The 23,462-nt window shown below is 38.4% G+C and overlaps 1 protein-coding gene across 1 annotated transcript in view; it reads right to left on the reverse strand.

Annotated features, from left to right (window-relative positions):
- LOC104407186 (golgi-specific brefeldin A-resistance guanine nucleotide exchange factor 1-like) overlaps positions 1–18,592 on the reverse strand; it is a gene marked incomplete at its 3' end in the record, with an annotated part of 98,967 nt that extends 80,375 nt beyond the window's left edge. Inside the window, 2 exon segments of the mRNA XM_010016387.1 lie at positions 17,120–17,186; positions 18,497–18,592. Of these exon segments, the coding sequence (XP_010014689.1) occupies positions 17,120–17,186; positions 18,497–18,592 (163 nt within the window).
- Between the last annotated feature and the right edge of the window lie 4,870 nt (positions 18,593–23,462).

Raw genomic sequence — 23,462 nt, forward strand, 5'->3', positions numbered from 1 at the left:
CCATACACACCACTCTGCTCCTGTGTGTACACAGGCAAACAAATCCCTAGGAATAATACAACTGGGACCTGAATCTGATCTCCAATATGTTATTGCTCCAGAGCTCCATTCCAACCCTTCACAAACGGCTTTTTTTGTTCCAGATAACTAAATCAAAGCAGTCCTGATAAGCTTTCAAAGCAGGGAATGTGAGGAATGGTTTAATGAATGCTACAACTCAACCTATTACAGACTACAGAGCATTACAGAAGATGACAGGGGAAGGGGGAGGAAGCACATATGACACTCCATGTCTGGAAGTCTCATAAATTCAAATCCAGAAGCACCTGCCTTTCTAAGCCCCTTTATATTAAGCCCAACAAAAACTCAGTGCTGACTGTGCAAAGGGACAAAAAGAATGGGAAGTGAGAACCGTGTCAGGCAAATACAGGGGGTTTCCTATTGAAAAGTTATACTAGTTGTAACTTTGACATGGAAGATTAGAGTCTCAATGGGCTTACATGGGAACAGACAGAAAAGACAGCAAAAAAAGGCACAAACAGAAAGTAAAAGGTGAAAAGGGAACACGAGTCATGGAAGACAAAACTAAAATAAATTTTGGAAAAGCACCTGTTAGTGCATTACAAGAAATTCAGGCAGCTTCTGCAGATATAAAACTTCAGCTATGCTTGTACAGGGTACACTTGAAAGGTCTATGTTCTGGTCCCAAGTTTTGCCTTGCTTTCACTGTTTTTGCTATCTCTGAGCATAAGATTCTTCTCTCAAAACCAAAAATAAGGTTGCAGCATAAATATTTTACAGCAGTCTGTTGTAGCTAAGAAAGTTCTGTGCAGTTGAAGTTTGTGGGCTCAGACTGAAAGCTAATACTTAGCATGCTTTCATGAAGTGGAATTTCAGCTCAGACATGAAGCTATCTCACAAAGGCAATGATCACCTCCTTTCCCATGCAGTTTACCACCTAGAAGGTGTTCAAGAGAAGGTCAAGAACAAAGTAACTATGCCCCCAATTAGATTCTATATACCCACATGTCCCTGTTTGCTCCTTTCATCATCTTACTTTGTGTGTTTGTCCAGAATTAGTAGCTAAAAGCAGTAAATAAGTTTGAAGATTTCAAGTGAAGCAACTATCATCTCCATACAATTGAACAGCTGAGATTATCAGAACAGGTTAATAATTCAGCATTTGTCAGTAAATAAGGCTTAAATATCATAAGCTTTTAATATTACCAATATATATTGGCAATATTATATATATTATTAATATGTCAATATTGCAACAGACAGTTGCAACTGTCTTATAGAATGCAAAACAATTATAATTACAGAGATTAGAAGCCTCCTATTTACAAGACACCTATCAACACAGCTAGATCAGTTACATGTAATCCTATGGTTATCCTGAATAAATCATCATGCAGACACATCCAGAGCAAAGTCATTCTTAATGTGGAGCTGTGGTCCAAGAAGAAATCCATGCATAAAAAGGCTCCTGTAGAAGAGTTTTAACTGTTCTAAGTCCCTTTCCTCATAGCAGCAGGTACAAAAGCTTCTGTAATTGTTCCAGAAATGCAACCTCTGAGCATTTTTCTGGTTTTCACTTATTACCAAATCTTCCTCTCTTTCCTTTCCTTCCAATTTAATCTAGTGTTAATTATCTACCGTTATTCCTCCTGCTTCTATTTCTAATCTACATTTGGTTCCCCTACAATGTTTCAGAGCACTACGTGCAAGAGGTGCATAATGACAAAAATAAGCAACAGAAACCTGTACATTTTCTACTGCTTTAAAGACATGTAGTCATCTTGCTCATTAACAAGTCAAAGAAAAGGGATTACTTTTCATGCACTATGGATTCTTGGCCTTTCTGTTCACATTTCTTCATGTTCAGAAACAATAAACATTTGTGGGAAATTTAAACTCTGCTAATAGATTGATACCCTTTTACTTATGCTTATTCAAACTAACACCTCTCCTGTATGCCTCCCCATACTACTCTATATTTCATTGTACATAATACTTTACAATTTCAAAGCCCTTTACAAATATCTTCCTTGTGTTCTGGTCCTTCTAGATTTTCTTTGAATCTAAGTAATTGCAATTCTTTTTAATACTACAGTGATTCTTTTAATGCGCTGTAGACAATCTCAGCTTCTTGTCTTCAGTTCATAGCAGAACCCTGCCATTTAGAAAAAAAATGTTGGTGAAAGGAACAACATCCTTCTATTAAATGCAAAGATAATATATTCTTAATATGTTATGCTTGATTTAATTTGTTTTACTAGATACCTGATTAATAAGTAGTTTGTTGTCATACATGCTGACAGTTGATGTACAGAAACACAAACAACAGTTTACCAATACCACACGATCAGACAGGTGCCCTTCAACGTGAAATTTCACCTGCAATATGAAGTTTAGCCCCTTCACTTTAATTCCACGGTGAGCCAAGCAAAGGGAAAATAAAATGGAATAAAGAACTAGATTAAAAGGGCTTTGAGGAAGAGTTCTGGCCAGTCTGAAGAGAAACAGACTTGTAAGGAGTTAGACTTCAAACCTCAACTGCTGGAAGCTGGAACACCTGGGATAAGCAGCAGGCATGCAGGCAGTAGTGAAACAGTAAGATGAGCACAGGCTTTTTTTTTTTTTTTGGTGTTTTTGTCCTTGTTGTTTGTTTTTTAAACATAACATTCCTTATGCTGAGGTTTACATTGCAAAAGGCCTAGGCAAGTCAGGTGTGCTATGCAACACAGCTAGTAAATGGGGCAGCAAGTCTTGAGTTAGCTCTGTGAATGAGAAATGGTGAGGTTTTATCCTTGTGTAAATCCTGACAAGCAGCAGACTATTTGGGCCTGGTGCAATCAGAAGAAATAATGAAGTAACCCTGAGGGATTACAAATATTTTTGAAGAACACTGTACACTGACAAAACAGTTTTTTCTACTTAGTCATGCAGGTTTTACTCAAAAAGCACAGAATTCCACATTTTATCCTACTGCTTGTAACTATAGGGAGTTTTTCGACAGCCTCTAGTCTGAACCAGTTGCACTCCTGTGCAAATGAAGTTTTTCCTATATGCCAAAGAAAATTCCAGCATTAGTGTAGCTCTTCAGATTTCTGAGAACAAAAACTGAAGCTTATTCTACGGAAGTTTGTGAGGCAGATTTCAGAACAGACTCATTGCTCAATGAAAATGTTAGCACTCACATAACACTTTTTACAACTACAGTTATTTACCCGCAATGCCCTTGGACAGAAATTCTCTGCCTCCACATTCCTGTGGTACGCTGAGCACCTGTTGGTTGCTAACCCCACCCCAGACACAGCCACATCACAGGGCAGCAGTCAGCCTGCTCTACGGTGTAAAGCACCGTGCAACCTCTCAGGACAGGCTATAGAGTCAGAAACTAACCTCAAGCAGCTACCATGCACAAAACTGTCAGGGGTTCCATCCTCCATAGATTCATGGGCAAGCAGATATAAAAGAAAACCAGCCCACTGAATGAAGAATATGCTGCAAATAGTATAGATGAAGTTAATCAATGTTTTATGGAAAGGGAGACTGCACAGTCAGCTATTACTGATGTTTAAGTAGGGTTTGGGGGTGGTTTTGGGTTTTTTCTCCTCCAATGTGTAGTCATCTCCAACTTCCCTTGATAAACTTCAGACAGTAATTTACTGCTCCATTTTCCACTGCTTGCATCTGTTTGGATTTTAACTGTCATTGCCCATGATTATGCTTTTCTGTATAAAATACAGCCTCACCCCCCTATGCTTACAAAGATTTCTTAGGCCACTCTCTAACACCATTGGTTCAATTTTCCGCACAGTGTAATCTCTGTTGAGACTTGAACAATATCACAATGGTTCAAGCAGCTTTATGCCTTTGCCAATGAGCTTTTGCTGGAGGAAAGCTTTATAACTGGCTTTTTCTATCCCTCCTCATCTTCCATGTATCAACTGCCAACAAAAGATAAGAATTTTAGAATATGGCTTTTCAGCCCATTTTTGGTGGGGGTGGGTGGGGTGTCGTGGTATTCTATTTTATTTGAGTTTTTTCTGTTTGTTTGTTTGTTTTCTGGAACCATATGGGCTAGAAACAATTTTGCACCTAAGCAAAAGTCAGGATTCTTCACTATTACCACGCCCTGAGACTCTGGAAATTACTTTTCACATCTGATGCCCCTGCCTATTTTCAAAAAGGGCTAAACTAGAACAAAGTGTGTGCCACTACTATTTAAACACCATTGGATAATATTGGTATCAGTTCTCTGGCTACTCCTACCAATTTTACCATTTCTGGTAACACTCCCACCGTAAGAACACATGACAGCAGAACACAGCAAGTATGTCAGACCCAGCTGGTACCTGAGTTGCACTGAAAGAAATAGGCAAGTCTCAAAAATGTAAGAAGTTGTTATTCAGACGACAGACAGACAGCACTTCCTTTCCCAGAACAATGTGTCTCCTGCCCTGACAACCCACTCCTGCTATATTTACCCAACCAAATTTTGCCAGTGATATATTTCCAGATGCACTTGAGCCACATGTCCCTGTCAGTCACCCCAAGCACAGAGGAATCTGAGCAGAGAACAGCTCCTAGAAATCACTACATGTTAATCCATGCTTCCTCTCTTGCATGTTGAAGGAGACAAAATGTGTAAAGCATTATTCTCAGCTTATTTTGGAAGCAGTTATGGGGAGTGGAGAGGTACTTCATTCAATATAGCTGTTTACCTCAACGACTTTCTTTATGGCTGACAAGACACTTGAACAGTAAAAATAATTAAATATCTGAAACATTCAGTTAAAAATAACTGACTGTTTCAACCAATTAATACTGGGTGTCTAGAAAGAAACTGTAAAGCTGAGTAAAAAAGGCGAGATGCTAAACAAAGAGCTTGCAGCTCTCACCTGCTATGGGAGAGCCAAACCCCATCCAGGAAATAAAGTGTACCATCTTTGCTAGAGAAAAGCAACACACATAAAACAAGGAAAATCAGTTCTAGATTTCAGATTGTTTAATTGAAGAATGCTGGACCAGCTAAAATGAGAAATGAGTTGAGTTTGTGCAGCAATAACAATAGGATCTAATGAAAAGCTAGCTTTTTTTCTTCTGAGCTGAGGCACTTTACTATTCTAACAGTTGTACTCTTCCTCTGTTCCCATGCTCTCTCTTCCAACACTCACTGCACAGCTACGTTCTTTTATCTTCATAGTTTTCTAATATACTTAACACCTGACTTCTGATAATTACCTTGGCTCTTGCTGAATTTCTAAGTTTGAGCAAAGAACTAAACTCTCTTACCCACCTCCACACGTTAAAAAAGATGCTCTTTATAGCTCCTACCTCAATATGGCTTTGATTCCAAAGAACACTTTTCAAGACTACAGTAATGGGGCAGGGGTGGAGGCAGGGGAAGGGAAGGAAACACCCAACCTACAAACAAACAACAACAACAAAAACCACAAAACACTAAAGTCACCTCTTGGGATTTTATCAGCAAGACGACTTAGTTGTCACATTGGTGGCCACTCAGTGAAACCAGAGGATTTCAGTTCTAGGTAGTACGAGTCTTCTAGGGAAGGAGACAGGAGCTACATCAGTGATGTAAGAGGATGAGGTGAACAGAGGAGCTGAAAGGGTTTAAAACTGTAAATACTCTTCCTTTGACTCCCTCTTCCCATTTTCTGCAAAGTGCAGACAGGCAGTTTCAACCTTTCCACCATTTATTTAACTGGCTTAACAGAGGGTCCTAACACATCACAAATAAGCTTTTTAAATAAAAAACACAAGTTGAAATAAACTGTGGATATATCTAAACTCATTGCCAGGCCAATTTTATTACTAGAAGTGCAACTAAAAACCACTAAAGCCTTCTTATAATACCAGATTCGTGTAATAAGACCTCTTCTGCTAGCTGAATGCAGGTAGATGTTCCTCAGAGTGAAAGCACTTTTGACCTATTCTTCCAAAACAATCAATCAAACCAACACCACCTAGGTTTGTATCCAAAACTACTATTGCTTAATGACAACTACATCCTTTAGAACAGCCTAGATTAGCAAAAATGTTTTAAAGTTTTAAACTTTTAACGTTGTAGTGACAATAGAGAGATTATTCCCACTTCCTTAAACCCTGTGCATTTCCACTTTTTCTGGTAGCCTTTCCTTTTCAAATCTGTAACACCAGACACTTTTCAAGCATCCAACTGGCACATCTTATGAGTGCATGACAAGAAAGAAAATGAGCATCTTATGGGTGGCATTGAAAGATGTTAAAACCCCCCCATACTGGACAGTGCTGAGTAGGATCAAGTGAAATGCGGGCAAATTATGAACTGCATTACATGTTAGAGTTTATTAGCAGCCTCATACAGCTGCTCAAATTCAGGCATCTAATACGGGGATGTGAACAGCTGGTACCATCACCTGCTGTTCCTGCAGAGTGAAAGCAAGTGTGTGACCTTTCGCTGCAGCACATGGGTCTTGTGCATGTGAACAAGTACCAGTATGGGTCGCGAAACTCAAGAGCATTAAGAACGGCCATCCAAAGAGAAACTACAATTTAAAGCCAGATGAATGAGAATGAGCTTCACTTTCAGATTATTAATGGATTGTTAGTAAAAGTGGGAGGAGGGAAAAAAAGTTAGCAAAATTTAAGTTGATGTTGCCTCTGACTCAAAGCTTTAATAGTCAGTTAACAACCAACCATTAAATTAAACGTTCCAGGATGCCTAGAATAGTCTCTCCTCCCTCCCCTTATTTAAGAATACATTTCTTCAGCCATTTCTTTCTCTCTGAAAAAAAAAATTCTTTTTCACTATTGAACTACCATTCAGCTACTCTAACAGTTTATTGTTTTCTACAGTGTCTCAATCTTTTCATTTCTTCCTCCCCTATGTTTCCAACACTCTTGGCAAAGACCTTTCCCTAAGAAAATGTTACTTTTTTATTCAGCAGACATGGATATTTCTTCCCTTATGTTCTTAAGGAAGCAGAAGCCTTAATGATGAAAGTGTCCACACTCCTGGATCATGCAAACTCATAAGCTCTCAGAAAACTTTGTTGTTTAAAACTTATCTCTTTGCCAAACCAAAACCTAGTTTTCTTACAAAAATCACAGTAGTCCTGCTTCAAGTGAAAAAGTCTCTTCCTCTTGACAATATTTTAACAGACTGGTAAATATCTGAGCAAACATATTTCCTACACTTTTGTATTCATCATCAACAATGTCCCCAAAGTAAATATTACCAGGACTCTGTTCTCCCCACTCCCTATATGAGCTTGATCACTTACATCTGAAGTGCTAATTTCATACTGAGGCGGAATATGTTAGAGAGAAAGCAGAGAATTAAAATCTGACAGTGCTCATTAGATCTTAAGTCTGACTGAATATATTTGCACTTCAGACACTGAAAACCCAAATATTTTAACTAACGGCTGACATGCAAAGGAAAACATGGTATTTCTGAGCAACAAACGTGAAAACCTCAGACTGAAGTGAAAACCAGCTAATGGTGGCTCCTCCCATGCTGCCATGACAGCCATTTTAGTTATTACAGCATTATTATGAGCCACAATAAATTGCTTAATCCTGCTTTGAAGAACATCCAGGTTCCTAAGTGCAGTTACTAAAGATGCTTACATATACAACTGTATTTTGCCACTGTCACTTGTCTTATTTCTAGAATATCCCCCCCACCTATACCCAGATCTAATAGACCGTTCTTCTTCAGTATGCCATGATCAAAATAACAACCACATCTTTATTTATTTCAGCAATACCTCATATTTACAATTTGCAACCTAAATTATTTAAAGAGTTAATCAAGAGGTAAATGAATCTAATTCAGCAAACTCTTGGCAGACTTCACCCCTGTATCAAGAAAAATTACAAAGACACAAGGCACAAAGACACATTTTAATAAAAAAATCTTCCTCCCAGAATTAAGTTTAAAGTGAACAACTTTGTTTTGAAGCCTCTCATCTCATTTAAGTAGCACACATCGAGAACTGTTTACAGTCATGCAAGCATTCAGACTCCTCCACCAAGCAAAGACAGCATACACTTTCTGAAAGACTGCTCTGTTTATAACTTCCTGTTTCATTATGGCTAGGAGTAATTTTCAGCTTACTGCTACAAGGACAGAACTGGAAATTAAAACTTCTGAAGTGCTTGTATTAGGGTATAGATAGAGGATTGAACAAATTACCACCATCACTGCAGAATTTAAGGTACTCAGCTAACAAGCATTAATCAAGTGCGCCCCTTGAGTATCATAATTGTGTAATTGTGATTACACTGCAAAATACATTAGCATAAGCTGTCATGGAAACAGTATTCATTTTTACAGGATAGCTAAAGCCAACATCACCTCAAACTTCAGTTATATTGCATATATGTGCAAGCTCTCATATAATATGCTTTACTTTTACATTTCTACCCATCTCACATTGTCTTTTTTTGTCATGTCACACTGTTCCTCAACTGTCATGTAACTATGCACCTCCCCTTTCTTTCACAATGTGCTTGAATACAAAGTAGTTTGAACTCACAAGTTTTAACTTCACAATTGCACCATGCAAAGAGCGCAGACACATTCATTGCACAAAATTTAAGTGATGAGGAGTCTATGTCTATTCATACCCTTAAACTAAAGAGGAAATGTCCAAATACAATTAGGAGTTCAAAACACGAAAGGAAACACAGACCTATTGATTTTCTTTAATAACTATGATTAGTTGATATATGTTCCTTCTCAAGATGGGTTTTGTTTCCTACAATTTTGTGATGACATGTACTGATTCACTGTCCCTAGAAGACTTACATATATTTAGCTCGCTCATGATTTAGTCTTCCTTACTCTATTAAGGAAATCACAGATTTCCATTCATTCCCAAACATTCTCCCCAGAAAGTATTTGTTGATACCACCACTACTGGAATGAATGCACTTCAGATTCATCCATGATATGACATTTCCATCTCTTTCACCTCAGAATCCATCATATGACAAGACCTCAGACCCTACCTTTAAGTTACTGTATTATAGGTTTATGATACAGTAGGCAATATACACCAAAATTTTTTTTCTTTGTAGCTTTTAAAGGTGCTGTAAAGCAAGTTAAAATCATGTCATCCAAAAGATTGTATTAGTTTTCATAGGACTGCATACAGCTGTAATTTCCTGTAAGGAAGCTCTTTCCTGGACAAATAGGCTGCATTGTATTACTTTCTAATGGCAAATTACAAAAGCAGGATCTTGACTATCCATCTAAGTTATTTTTTAAAAAACTTACAACAAGGGGGTCCATAACATGCTGGAAGAATTTTTTTTTCCTGATTGAAAGAATCCCCTTGAGCAACAATCTATTCCACAACACGCAGAGAGCAGACAAGCTAGGTACAGTTACCTTGAAAAGAAAAAGCTCTTGCAAGCCTACCTCAAATGGGCAAGCCACCAACTGCACATCCATCACTATTAATGTTCCCTAACCAACCAATTTACTATTTTAACAACAGTGTTCTCCATCACTCTGATGCTTTTATACCTACCTTTAAATCCCTCCCATTCTACCTCTCTTCTTGCCAGTTTTTTTTCTTCCACATTAATTATTGAGAGAAACACCTTATCACACATCCCTGCACTGTTCTTGAAATTTTGCCCAATTTCAAACCTCTCCTTCAAACTCATGATTTGCTATAAACTGTATTAGGGATCGGCCAACGACAGCTTGTTTGAAGGACAAATAGAGGTAGTCACTAAGAAAAATTCTAAAGTGTTTAACAACTTCATATGCTTAAATATGTCTCTCTGCTTCTACTCTCTTAAGCCACAAACTCTTTGAGGTGAGGAATGCTTCAGTGTGCTTGTTGTGTATGTATGACCAATGCTTCTTGGCAGTTCTACTACATATTATGCAACTATATAAAAATGCACCTGCACTTTCTGACAAAAGTTACTGCTTCTTTGAAGTAAATCACCTTTGAGACGTTGCTTTTAATAGCTTAGATGGCAGCTGTATAGCAAGGAGAGAAGACAGTTAAAACAAGGAAAGGTGACAGAAGAGCTATATATTTAATAATTAAAACTTCTACTGGAATTCAGCAATTTTAAATACACTCCTACTTCAAGAGGATTTTTATTATAATGCAAATAAACTTAACATCTCTTAACTGGCCACAATCCCTTTTAACTAGTCTTGACCAAAACAAAGACATCATCTTCAAAAAAAATCTGGAATAAAACGTCCATGGATGATTTAAGAGGAACCTAAACTTCAACAGAGCATCTGGTACTGCCTTTCTACCAAATCAAACTGCAATTTATTGCCTTCTAATGTATGTACATTAGGCCATTTCCTCTATGGCTCCACTTCACACAGAAGCAGTTAACTGAAGGAAATAACAGAGTGCCCAACAAGTGGGAAAGTAATTGCTCAATAAGCGTGGAACAAGAGAGAGTCAGTTGCACACCATGCACATGTGGCAGCTCTTCAGAGCCCAGCCCTGCAGTGGTAACAGAAGGCTGGTGTTACAGAAAGAGCCCACTGTGGGAACTCTGCCAACCAACAGCCAGGAGTGCTTGTCCATCTAAATCCTTGGGTCCTTAAGGATTAGGGGGTCAGGAAACGATTCCTTCCAACAGCACCACCTCCTGCCTGTACCTGCCAGTCATTAGCCAAGCACAGATGGAAGACTGTTAAGCTCAAGTCCTAGTCTTGCACTGCACCCAAAGAACTGTATTAAAAGGATGCTTAAGGTGGTACCACAGTGGTGGTGGTGCCAGACTGCAGAAGAGCCATTTCAGACATCCTGATGTTAAGAGAAATGCTGACATACCTTGTGTGAAAACCATCTTACTGGTTTGGGTTTTTTCTCCATATATTCTCAGAGTTATCCCACTTCTTTTGAATTTGTTAAGTTTCTTATTACTCATAAACACAAAACAGATGATGAACACAAGAGCTACAAAGTTATCACATTAAGGATTCTACACAACCGCAGTTTAGCCGTTTCTGTATGTTCAGTCATAGTTACATCATGTCCCAATTACAAGCTTCCCATTCTCAGGAGTCCAAGTTCCACTCAGTAACCTATGTTGAAGGGCTCAGTGTACAATGCAACAGAATCAATCAGAGTTCAGAGTCCATCATACCTAAGTCCTTGCATACTCTGCATCAGTGCTGTCCCACATGCAACAGAAAAGCCTTGGAAAAGGTTATAGTGCTTATCTTGGTGCATCTAAAGCTTCACAAATACTAAGTTATTCTTCATCAAGCATATCCAGAAAATATATTAAATCTTAAGTGAAATGATGACAACTTAGTTATTAGTTTTGGGCTTGAGAAATTCACATCCCAGGTGTCCCAGTGCAGTTACGTTCTTAGAGCACATTAGTGTCACTCCAGGAAAATTGCTTAGCAAGTAAAGTACAAAATTAGCAACCACCTGGGAAAAGACTGGTTTATTATTTCTCCAGTAACACCAAGAAAACCTATGCCAAAAAATATCAACAGAAACCTACTATCTGAGGGAAATTCAAAGATCTCATCCATAAGACAGTCATTTGATACATTTGATGCTACAGTGAGATTAAAAAGAAAATTAATCTCTCAAATAGACTATTTGGAACTACCTGCAGCTTCTCTTGGAAGGATGTCTGCATTCATAAAGACTAGGACCTTGCTTTTAAAGTGACAACTTTTACTGCGTTGTCTGAACACAATTCACAAAAATCAAGTCTGGATTCAGCCTGCAAGCAAAGCATCAAATTAAAGTTTTCACCTTAATCTTCATACTTCTTACAGTAAGAAGGTGACAGAAAATATTAAGAGAAATTATTTACCGCTTCTGTACACTGTGTCGGGTCATCCAATGCGGACTGAAGTCATATTGCCATCCACTAGAGCGAGGCTGAGTTAAAGTTGTAGAAGAAACCTTACTCTATCAATTGCCTGACCTTTCTTAGACCCTTTACATCCTTAAAAATTTTCTAGAGAACGCAACAACAGCTAAATGTTAGCCTGAGTTGCTTGTTCTTCCAAAACAGCAAGTATAACATATATGGATAACTGTTATTTTCAAATAAATAAATAGGTGGGGGTGGGGGTGGGTGTTCTTGTTTGGGGATTTTTAATTATCACAAGAACAGACATCATCTACAACACCAGTGAGTTTTCTAAGTCTTCTATATGAAACTGATATGCAACAGAAAAAAGCTTAGGTGATTTTTGTTCAAGGCCAGGTTGGACAGGGCCTTGAGCAACCTGATCTAGTGGGACATGTCTCTGCCCATGGCAGGGTGGTTGGAACTAGATGATCTTAGGGTCCTTTCCAACTCAAACCATTCTGTGTATCTGTGATTTTTTTATTTTTTTTTATGTCTGCTCTAGGCAACATTGCAATCTTTCAACGCAAACAAAGGGAGAAGTATCATAGAATGGTTTGGGTTGGAAGGGACCACAGCTTAAAGTTCATCAATATTTGTTATTTCCTAGTAAGTCCAGGCACTTCCTGCAGAAACTCAAGATATAAATAATAATTAAAATGTGGTATTGCTCTTATCTGCAAAGTGCAAAATAGCAAGCATTGCAGCACTACATAATTCTTACACCTCCTTAAGAAAAAATATTATTTTTTTACAATTTCTTGAGTAGACCATAATGAATATCTCAGATTTTATTCAATAGCACTGCACTAGCACTGAGATCAGGCTGCTTATTTATATTTACTACTGATCTACCACTTTTTAAAACTAGGTCTTTCAGAAAAAGTTCTGACATTAACCCCAAATCAGGATAAAATTCCCGTAGTGTTTCATATGAATGTCAGATTTTCCCTAAAACCTGAGTTTCCAGAGCTTTGACACAATAAAATGAGTGTGCAATCAAATCTACATACCAGAAAACTGATGGCTACAGTAACAAGTATATTAAGTCTGTACACTGGGCAAAGGTTCTCTTACGGTTACAGTCATTTGACCTTTAGCCAGCTCTTAATGCCCCAGCCAACCCTCTAAAGATGGAGATTTGCAGCAGCTTCTTGTCTGAAATAAGCCATGAAAAGATTCTTCTGAACCCACTGTACAAGCATTCATTTAAAATGTCATGAATGTGCATGAAATCAGAGTGCTTCTAACAGCTTACTTTGCAGCTTCTGTTTAAATGCACTAACTCTGAACCACCAGAGGATAAAAGGACTCAAACCTTCCAGTCTGGCACTCATGGACCTAAAATATACACAAGCACCTCTTCACAGGTGTGTTTACCTAGTTTAAACCTTATTTAAATAGACTCTCGATGCACACACTTTCCACAAACACCTGCTTCTCCCACTGCAGTGCTGACTTGTACAAGGCAGTTGTATTTAGTCATTTTCTATCCTAAAGCCATCCTACAGACCAGTAAGCAGTACTTCAATCACGAAAATCCTGGTTACTGACTCATCCCCCACAGTCAGAGCGAAGCACAAATTCTGCAATGAGGAGAACAACTACAGAAGTATCTGCTCTTACCTCCATATCGTTCTGGAATGGTCTGAAGACTTCAACAGCCACAGCAAGATTTAAGAAACCCAATCCTCATCAGATCATAAAAAAGTAGGCTTATAATTAACTCGTATTTCCAGCCATCTGTGGTTATAACACCTCTCCCTAGTGAGCTAATGAGCATCCTAAATTGGAAACACTCATGAAAGAGACAATGCTCAGTTATCACTGGATGCCAAAAAGAAGCTTCCTTCTGTTGACCTAAATCCATAAGAAAATTGACAAAACAAACAAATATTTCAATATCCGGACACATTTTCTAGATAGCCAGCTAACTTTAAAATGGAACCAAATGGAAGCTGTGGTGACAGTGACCCTAGATACAAACTTGCACCATCAGTAAGGCTTCCATCAGTTTTAAAACAACCTTTGAAGATGTAGTTGTATTTCAATTTTGTACTCATGGACAAAGATTGATAGTCACTGCTTCCCATATGGCCATAACTCAGGATGCCAATTTTCACTTTTTCTAATCACTGGAAATGCAAGACACCACATCCAACTTAGGCTTACGGTGCTTATCTCAGTACAACAAGCATTCAGCTGTTAAATTTATCCTGGGGTAACTCATGCATCACCCACAATGACAGAAGCTCTGTTTTTCCCTTCTGTTTTTCAGGCAACTACTATTGTTAATACTTAAAATATATGCAGCCCATAAAAGTGTACAAATGGTATACAGTAAACCAAATGACAGTGGATAACGGAAGACAAGCTGTTCATTTTCAAATTATTAAATTGCTTTTATAAATCTACATAAAATTGCCATAGAAATTAAGTTTCTCTCTCAGAATTTTAAAGTGCAACATCATTCCATTTAATTCAGGTCCAAGGCCCTTAGCTAAGTATGCTGAACTGCAGAAGTGAAGTTGCCCTTACAATAATCCATGGGATTGTCTGTGATGGGATTGTCTGTGCTGGGATTGTCTGTGCTGAGCAACAGCATCTTCTCCAGATGCTTCCTTCAAGAGCCTATTTAGACATTACAATGGGATGGGAGAGGATACCACCACTTAGCTGCAAGCAAGCTTTTACTATTTTGGTAATCAAATTAAAAAAAAAAAAAAACCAAAAAAACTTAGTTACTCTTGAGGAGCAGTACTTTGTAATGTGGCTCCTTAGCTGCTGGAGGTATTCGGTGCATCTTTATACCCTGCACCAGGGTATTTCAGCATCACAGTCATGATAGAGTTAATACCCACTAGCTCAGAGGAGAACAAAAGGTACTCCACTGCAACATGCCTAACATTTACATTGCCTCTCTTTGCTCATTAAACAGGTTTTGGTTAAATAATGAACAAACTGTATTACAGACTCCGATGAGAATTCCAAAATTATAAATCAACTGGTAAAGCCCAGAGGAGAATGAAGGGAGTGGGAGGGAAGGAAGGATAATATTGACTAATATAAAGGGCGCAGCTTGACAGTGGATATTCCTGCCACACCTGATCAAACATGCTCCATGGGGGAGGGGAATGAAGGGAGAGAGCAAGAGGGGAGATGGGACAAGGCAGCCTGAAATTTGCATCCGGAACAGATTAAAATGGGTTCTTGGGGGATTGAGAAAATACATAATATATATTACTATAAATGCAAAATTGTACCAAAAGCTAACTCAAATGTCAAAGATTACAGCTTGAATAAATTTAAATATAAAAGCAATGCGTTTCCATGAGCTAATGAAAGAGACATGAAAGGAAGGTCTAGGCAAAAAATACCCCCAAAACCACCCACAAAAAACCCTAGGCTTGGACTTTGCCTGGAAGATGAAGCAGGAGACTCTCTATTATTCAAGTATTGCTTGGGAACCAGTCCATGTCTGAAAAAAAAGGGGAAAGAAAAAAAAAAAAAGCGGCATAGCAACAATGTCCCATCTCAAGACCCTAGTCAGTAAATAGCAGTCGCTGAAGCTGAAATTACCTGTTTAAAAGAACTCACTGTAGTAGTCAAGCCAATATGCTATCATCACCACATATGAGCAATTACTATCTCAGCATGGACCACACTTACATGATGACTAATACTCACAGGGAGTCTCGGAATCTCTCAGTACATTAAACTGCTTTCTCTAACACAAGGAGATACAGGGCTTGCATTTTTTCCTCAACAAGTCAACAACACATTGTATCTAGCTACTCTAGATAAATGGCCAGTCCCTGACATTTACTCACACTGCATCTATTTGAGTATCCTGCCATTCCATGCTCTTGTTGATGAGAAGAACTATTTGCAATAATGGCAAAGAACTTCAGGAGTCTTAAAGAAAATCATATCTCATGGAAGGGAGACAAGGAAAATTTTGTCCCAAAACACTTTTGTTGACTGTATGCATATCCTACAGAAGATGAATGAGCTTACAACACTCCACAAATCCAGACTGTCATGTAGTCTGGGTATAACATCCAGAACAAAGATACCATCCAGAAATGTAAGCTGTTCCCTAAGATGTCATGACCTGACAGAAGAGTCCTGCTCACAGCCAAAGGAAGTTCACCTGGCAAAGCAAAGCAAAGAATTATACCTACAGGCAGTCACAAAAGAGGAATGAATAAGGGCTTAGAACTGGTACATGTCCTCAGCATCTTTCAAAAGCACCTGGAAGCAGCACCATTGTACTTCTAGAGAACATACTTTCTATGGGATTCCAGGCTCAATACTGAGCTGACACAAGAATGGGCATGCTTTGCAATTAGAAATGCAGAAAGTCCACTCAGACTTAGGTTCAGTGCAGCTCTGAACACTCACTATAAGGGACCAGAAGTAAAGCTTATTTTATTTCATTCTTTCATTCTTAATTACTTTCAAATATTACAATCAGTAAGACAGCTCCTGGGAAGAACCAGCAGAATGCCACATACATAGAGCTCAGGATTAGCCCTACTTCCAGACTCTCAACATACACTTAAACAATCACTCCTGAAATTACAAAAACAGAAAACATGTGAAGGAAGGGGAAAAAGACAGGTTAAGGGAAAAAAAACTGCTCAGAATACACATCACAGCCTTGTGTTCTACTTCTGAAATCAATACAGATTTCCAGTTCCTTTCAGTGCAACTGGTCACAAAGTAAGCCTTTCACTTCAAGATTCAAAAGACCCAAGTGGAAAGTGAAGCCTGTGCTTCACTTATTACTGATAACAGATGATGAAAACCACAAATAGAAGAATGTGAGGAAAAAACAGATAATGGGAGGCTACTTTCTAAGCAGATTTTCCCCACTATTCACAGATCAGAAAGCATAAACAAAGCACAGAAATACTGTATACACCCGATCACATATATTGCTACAAGCTTCAGTATATTAAATCTTGCATATTTATATATACGTGTGTGCACACACACACAAAAAGTATGTATATATACACATACATATATCTCTCCAGGCAGTGGCAGCAGTTGTATTTGTGTAATAGTTTACATTTGTACTATTCGTCTAAAAGTATATACATATTTTTCTTGTTATTCAATATCTGACTGCTGGATAGTAACTATGACAAGCAAGTACATGTGTACATTTACTGTCACATACACTATCAGGTATACACACCTGCTGATTTCTGTATAAACTTACCTGTTATATTATTCAGCACGTCTTTTAAGAAGCTAAAGCTATGCAGCAGGGGATCCCTTTCTTCATCCTATAGGTTATATATAGAAAGTCATTAATGAGGCAGACATTTCTGAAGACAAATCTTAATAATGGGCCTGTAAAGACCCATTCATATTCACAGGGCCAAGTTCATCACTGTCAGCGCGTTTACTCCATCAAAATCAAGAGAAGCATTTTTATTTTCCTGCTAGTGCTCCCCAATGTCATACAGCTCAAATGTCAAAGCACAGGTTCAAGACTGAGCATTCTGATTTGGTTTTATTGTCCTTAGAAGTATTTCTGATTAGCCTTCCACTGTTCAATAAATTTCAGAGTAAATCTAACTCATACCATATTGAAATGGCTCATCTGGATTTGCTATAATGTTAATCTATGCAGATTGTAATGGGAACAGAAATGCAATGACATTTGGTGCCATTAAAATAACTTGAAAGAAAAAAAACACAGTGCAAAATTTATATGAATAGCTGCATCCTTTAGCCTTAGCCTATCTTTACGATATTAAAATAATGAGGAGCAGCAGTTTCCCCAAGCTGTGTACATCTGCAGCCACACCTCCTACTGGGTGGCAGTGAGTTCTAATGAAGAAATGTCTATTAGAAACAATAAGGGCACTGTCCTTCGACAAACTGAAACCACTTGAGCTGGGTGACAGCCATCTGTTCTTCATGTGACATTCTGAAACACACCACAGACGCAGTTCACCACGTGCACGTGTTTATACTGTGGAAGCCATAAACTGACCAAAGCATCATTAAACTTGGAAACATTGTATTAATGGCTTTTAACAAAACAGGTTTGCAACTATTAACAGGTTTCAGTGAGGAATACATCCAGCAGTCACAAAGCAGAGCTAAAGATACTATGTCATATGAAAAATTAATATATACCCTACATATAATGACTTCCTCAATTTTTATTTCATGGCTTTCATGATAAAGACTGTCTTCTCTAAGAGAGCACTCAAGATACATAAAACCACTGTGCTAAATAAAATAATGTTATATATTCAAAACCTCTGGTATAGCAGGCAATAAAAGTCTAAATGAGATGATTCCCATGTGGAATACAATGAGGGGTTTTCTGTTTACTTATGAGGTATATGGGCAGATTTCCAGCTTTGTACCTCTTACAGTTGCTGGCACACAAGAATAGCCAAAATTGCTTGGCATGAAACAATGTAGAAAGTTATTCCAAATTTACTTACAAAGTACTGTAACAAATGCTAAAAAAAAAAAAAAAAAAACCCAAACAAAAAAAAAAAAAAGAGGTTCTTTTCTAAAATCAGGTGGTCTCTGCCACAGCACGAAGAGGTAGCATCAATTCAGGGTAACTTACCAAATGTGTGTGTGTGCTCCATCGGGCATTACGCTTTATGGCTCCCACCACCGCGTTGATTTCACCTTGTACAATGTAAATGTTCTTATCCACCATCCTGACAATTCTGAAAATAAAAGTAATTCGAATTAATCTCCATCCCCTCAGAATCATTCTCTTCCTCAGATGAGACACCAACTTGGCCTTAGTCAAGCAGGAGGCCTGCAGCGACGCAAGAAACTCCTTCAAATCTTTCTTTTGTGCATGCAGACAAATACAGTTATTTTATCAAAAGGAAGACAAAAGAAAAGTGCTTTTATACAGTGTGTGTTTTCAAGACCATGACAGAAGACAGTTCTAACAGGGCATCTGTGAAGCAAGAGACAACTTTTCCAAGGCACATTCCTCAGTTTTTTTCTAGTCTATGTAAGCTCACAGAAAGATAAAATGCTGGGGTACCGGGACAGACACCCATGACAATGCAATCACACGCACATCTTCAGTAACATGCAAAGTCCTGCAGCTCTACACAGAACACAAAGCCAATCTTATACTCTGATAAATAAGCATCAATGGCTTACCAGAGCAAAACTCTTCTTCTGGACTTTAAACTTTGACAAAATAAAGGAATTTATAACAGATATTGATTTCACACTTACTTCATGAAAAAACCTATCAAGAAAGCAGGCAAGTAAAAAAAAAAAAAAAATTAGGTAAGACCCCCACAAAGAAATGAGCAAAACCAGAGACAAAACTGGATGGAACACAGGGAGAAAAAGTGAGAAAGCTGATGGCAGAAATTTGCTCTCATGTAGCCTGAGGTTTTACAGGGGAAAACTTAAACAGATGTACCCAGAGAGGCAGAAGAAGCAAAAACAATTATACAAGCAAGAAATACTTGTAATGGTCTGAGAAAAAGAAATAAAGAGTGGATTACTATAGGATTGTTCTCTCTATACTAGCTGCAGCCCAGACACAGTCGAGCATAAAGAAATAAGAATGGAGGGGACTGAACAGAAACAGCTGTTTATAAAAAATAAACAGGACATATAAAGAGGCCAGAGAGTCAGATGATAGCATGTCTGCAATTGAGAGGGATTTAGTGAAATGATAGCCAAGTAATGAGACTTTTTCAGAAGATATGAAAAGAAAACGAGGAATCCAGTTTGAAATCACAACAGGCCATCGATAGGGAAGAAAAAGACTGAAAACAGATGAAACATTGATCATAAGTCTTGAAATCAGACAGGCTTATGTAAAGGACTCAGTTGGGAAGAGGGGATGGAGAATAATAAAACACAGAATACAAGAAGGATTTTTGCTCATGTAGCAAAAGCAAAGCTGGAAGGAAACAGTTATTGCTGTATTACTCCAGAGCTCAGAAACACCACCACAGAAATTTCAGAACATACATCCTGAATCTGTCTGGCTTCGTGTTAATTGACATCTCTGAATTATCAAAAACACTTCAAATACATGAATATCCCAAGCGAGACTAATTTTTGCTTCAGGACTCTAAACAACAGAAATGAAGCAAAATATTATTAAAAAAACCCCAAACATATCAAGGTAGAGCATCAGATTTGTCATTTCAGCTTTTTGCATGTTTGTAATAGGCAAAACTGTTTCTAATTTCATTAGTTTAGTTATTCATAATGGTATTTCTAAGTGTCACACAATTAATCTGGAGTAAAGACAAAAGTGTTTTATAATACAGGAACTGCTATGACAGATCAGATCAATAGTTTATCATCTCGTTCACTACCTCAGAAAAACAAATAGTTCTGCCAAGTAGTTTGCTTTCACCCTGAAGAACAAAGGTTTATATCCTCCCTCCCTCCACAGCTGCACATAACAGAACCACAGACATTCTTCCTACTTACGTGTCTAATGCTTGAGATGTTCCCATCCTCAGCAGTAACTTATTCCATATATTGACTGCATTAAAATACCCCTGGTAACAGTTTTTCCTACTTCAGCATGTTGTCTTTGTTTTAGTACAAGGCATTAATGAGAGATTTTATCCTCCACATAGAATTCCTCACTTACTTCTTCTTTCAGCAATTGCAAAATTTTCCACATTTCTATACAGACAGTTTGAGGGATCAAACCTCTGATCTGCAGAAGTACTTTAGGGGAAATACTTCATACATTCAAATTCGTCATAGCTCAAGTTCTTCCCTATCTCCACCATTAGAAAACAATATTGAGCATGTAACCTTTGCGGTGCCATTCCAGGCATTTAGTAAACTGACATAGAAACAAAGACTCCCCAGCCCAATTTGGGAAAGCATGTGAATACCAGACATATGTATCACAAGCCCTGCACATACAAAGATATTCAATAGTCCTGCCAATATTTAAGGTGATGCCAAAGCTTAAATGCTATTCTGCATACTACTGAATCTGCTTGTAGGGCCCCTATTTCTTTCCCTCTACTCTTAACCTAAAAGAATCAAGACACAAAAGTTTGTTAGATTCAGTCCTTCCTGAATGAAGGAGACTTACAATGCTCAGCTGTTCCCAAACCTGGTGCTATCTCCAAGCAGCCAAATATGAGGAAGACAGACACAGACCTCCAACACACACCTTTTCCTTTTAATCTGCTGGGAAACTGAATGTGCTGATCCTTTCAAGCAAGGATGCAAAAGATCCATGTTGCTTGCAAGGCTCTCCTGATACTAAAATTCTGCAAAAGTTAAGGGGTTTTTTTTTGCAGTTATATCCTTTCATTGCTAACTATCTGAGAAGCCTTGGTGAGAATGCACTCATTTCCTCACTGCAGATTTCATTAAATATAACTTTATTCAAAAGTACTAAAAAAACCCCCAAAACACTTTATACATGCCAAAAACTTACTGGTCCAATGCAGTTGAAATAACTTATGCTGGAGACACTAACTCACTTTCAAATCTTTAAGCATGGGGTGTAGGTGTGCATGTGGAAATCCTTCTTTACATTTAAGCTTGCAGTTAGCCAAGCAATAGCATACACGCATTCCAAAGTAAACCCCAGCCAAACAGCTTCATTCACACAAAGAACCTTTGCAATTGTGTGCTGGAGAAGGAAACAGAAAATAATTAATGACTGGTGGGGAGGGAAGACAGAAAACTATTTTCAGAGATGTATCTTGTAAGCTAAAGCCACCAAAAGCACCATCCATCCCTGTAAAAGTTTATTTCAGGCAATAGAAATAGGTTCTCTAAACTCCACATTTCCTAAATCCTACCCTTTTTAAACTACCAGGTAATTTCAGTATGCATTATTTCAACTCTATCTTCATTGCTAAAAACAACTGCTCACACAGATGAACTGAAAGATACACTGAAAGAAGTTTCAAGATTGAAATTAATGCTCTAAAGCTGCAGAGAGAAAGTGACGAGATTTACCAGACCAACTCCAAATGATCAGTTTGGTTTATGAGAGCATGGTGGTAGTCAAGCAAAACCACTAACTGTTTGTTCAACATACCAAAAAAAAAAAAAAAAAAAAATTGCTGACAGGAATTCAGGCTTAATGTTACAAAGGTATGGTCAGAAGAGTGGGATATTGTGTAACTGTTGGTTGGACAGGCTAACAGAACCACCAGTGCTGAAGATCAGTAAAAAAAAATAGCAAAGCCACGGTTCCAAAACCTCTTGATGTCTTCAGATCAAGACTGGATACCTTTTCTGAAGGCAATCTTTAATCAAACACAAGATAGTGGACTCAGTACCGAAACAAACAGATTAAGTTCTGTGGTCTTGAGTTACGCAGAAAAAACAGTGTATATGAACCCAAATTTTTCCTGGGTATTACCCTAAGAAGTCTCAGGTATACTCTTAGGAAACACTCCCTCTGTTGTACAGAAATGTCTGCAACTCTTCTGGAAACAAGCAAGAGTTCGCATCGGAAGTGACAAAATCTGGCAGACATCCATCAAGTCACTTCTGCCTATCACTAACTTTCACCTTCAGCTATGAAAATTGACTCAAACCTGGTGAAACTACTCCAATAAATAGTAATAATAAACAACAATGTATCTACCACATATGCAAGAAAGGTAGTATTTCGAAGTAAGCTTCTGCTGACCTAAATTTGCACCGTTTATGATAATGCATAAACAATCTACATAGTCTCTGACCTAGATTTGGCCACTGGAGTCCCAATATAATACACTGGTATCAAAACAGAAACACAACACCCTTTAGTTCACGAATCACAAACAATTCCTGCCTAACTCAGAGCTAGCTAGGTTAACCAGAAGCCCAGCTGGCAACGAGAAACCTCCCTTGCTTCCTTCTAAACTGCATGCAGAAGGTACATGCAGTACTGTACTTGCAGAACTTCACTTGCCTGGGTTTTTCATGTAATAACTACTCTGTAATAAACATCACTGGCAGCAAAAGTTCAGAGAAGTCAACATGTTTCTGCAAATGCTAGCTCCTAATGCCTGGACAAAAATAATAGAAAAATACTAATTTGTAAATATACACAGTCCAGCAAAGCCAAAATTCTGAGCAGTGATGAACGCTCTTTAAAAAAGATAAGCAGCAGTAACGTGACAGTGGTGGCACATCAAAAGGAAGGTGGGACAGGCTTCTCCGCACGTCTCCACATTTAGCTGCAACAAGGAGATGGGGCCTGGGAACCAAGAAGAGACAGGAACTCCATTTATCGGTCAAAACTGCAGAGTAAAAATGAACCCTAAGGGAAATACGAGAGGGGCAATTTCTATCTTCCAATTACTTCATACTGTTTAAATCAAGAAACATGGTATCAGCTGAACTGGTAAGGTACACCCCAAGTTAGCTGCGAGCCTTCCTCCGGCAGCAGCCAAGCAGCTGGCCATATGCCGGGATCCATCTCCACCAATATTTAAGCAGGGCGACTTGGCGCACAGCAAGCGGCTGCCTGTGCAGGTGCAGCACTGGCCCGGCCCCCCGGGCGCTGCGCTGCAGGCACACCACCTCCAGCCTCCCGCCCTGCGGGGCACCTGGGACAGGCC

Source organism: Nestor notabilis, unplaced genomic scaffold, assembly GCF_000696875.1.
Source record: "Nestor notabilis isolate BGI_N333 unplaced genomic scaffold, ASM69687v1 scaffold11626, whole genome shotgun sequence".
Classification (NCBI taxonomy): Eukaryota; Metazoa; Chordata; class Aves; order Psittaciformes; family Psittacidae; genus Nestor; species Nestor notabilis.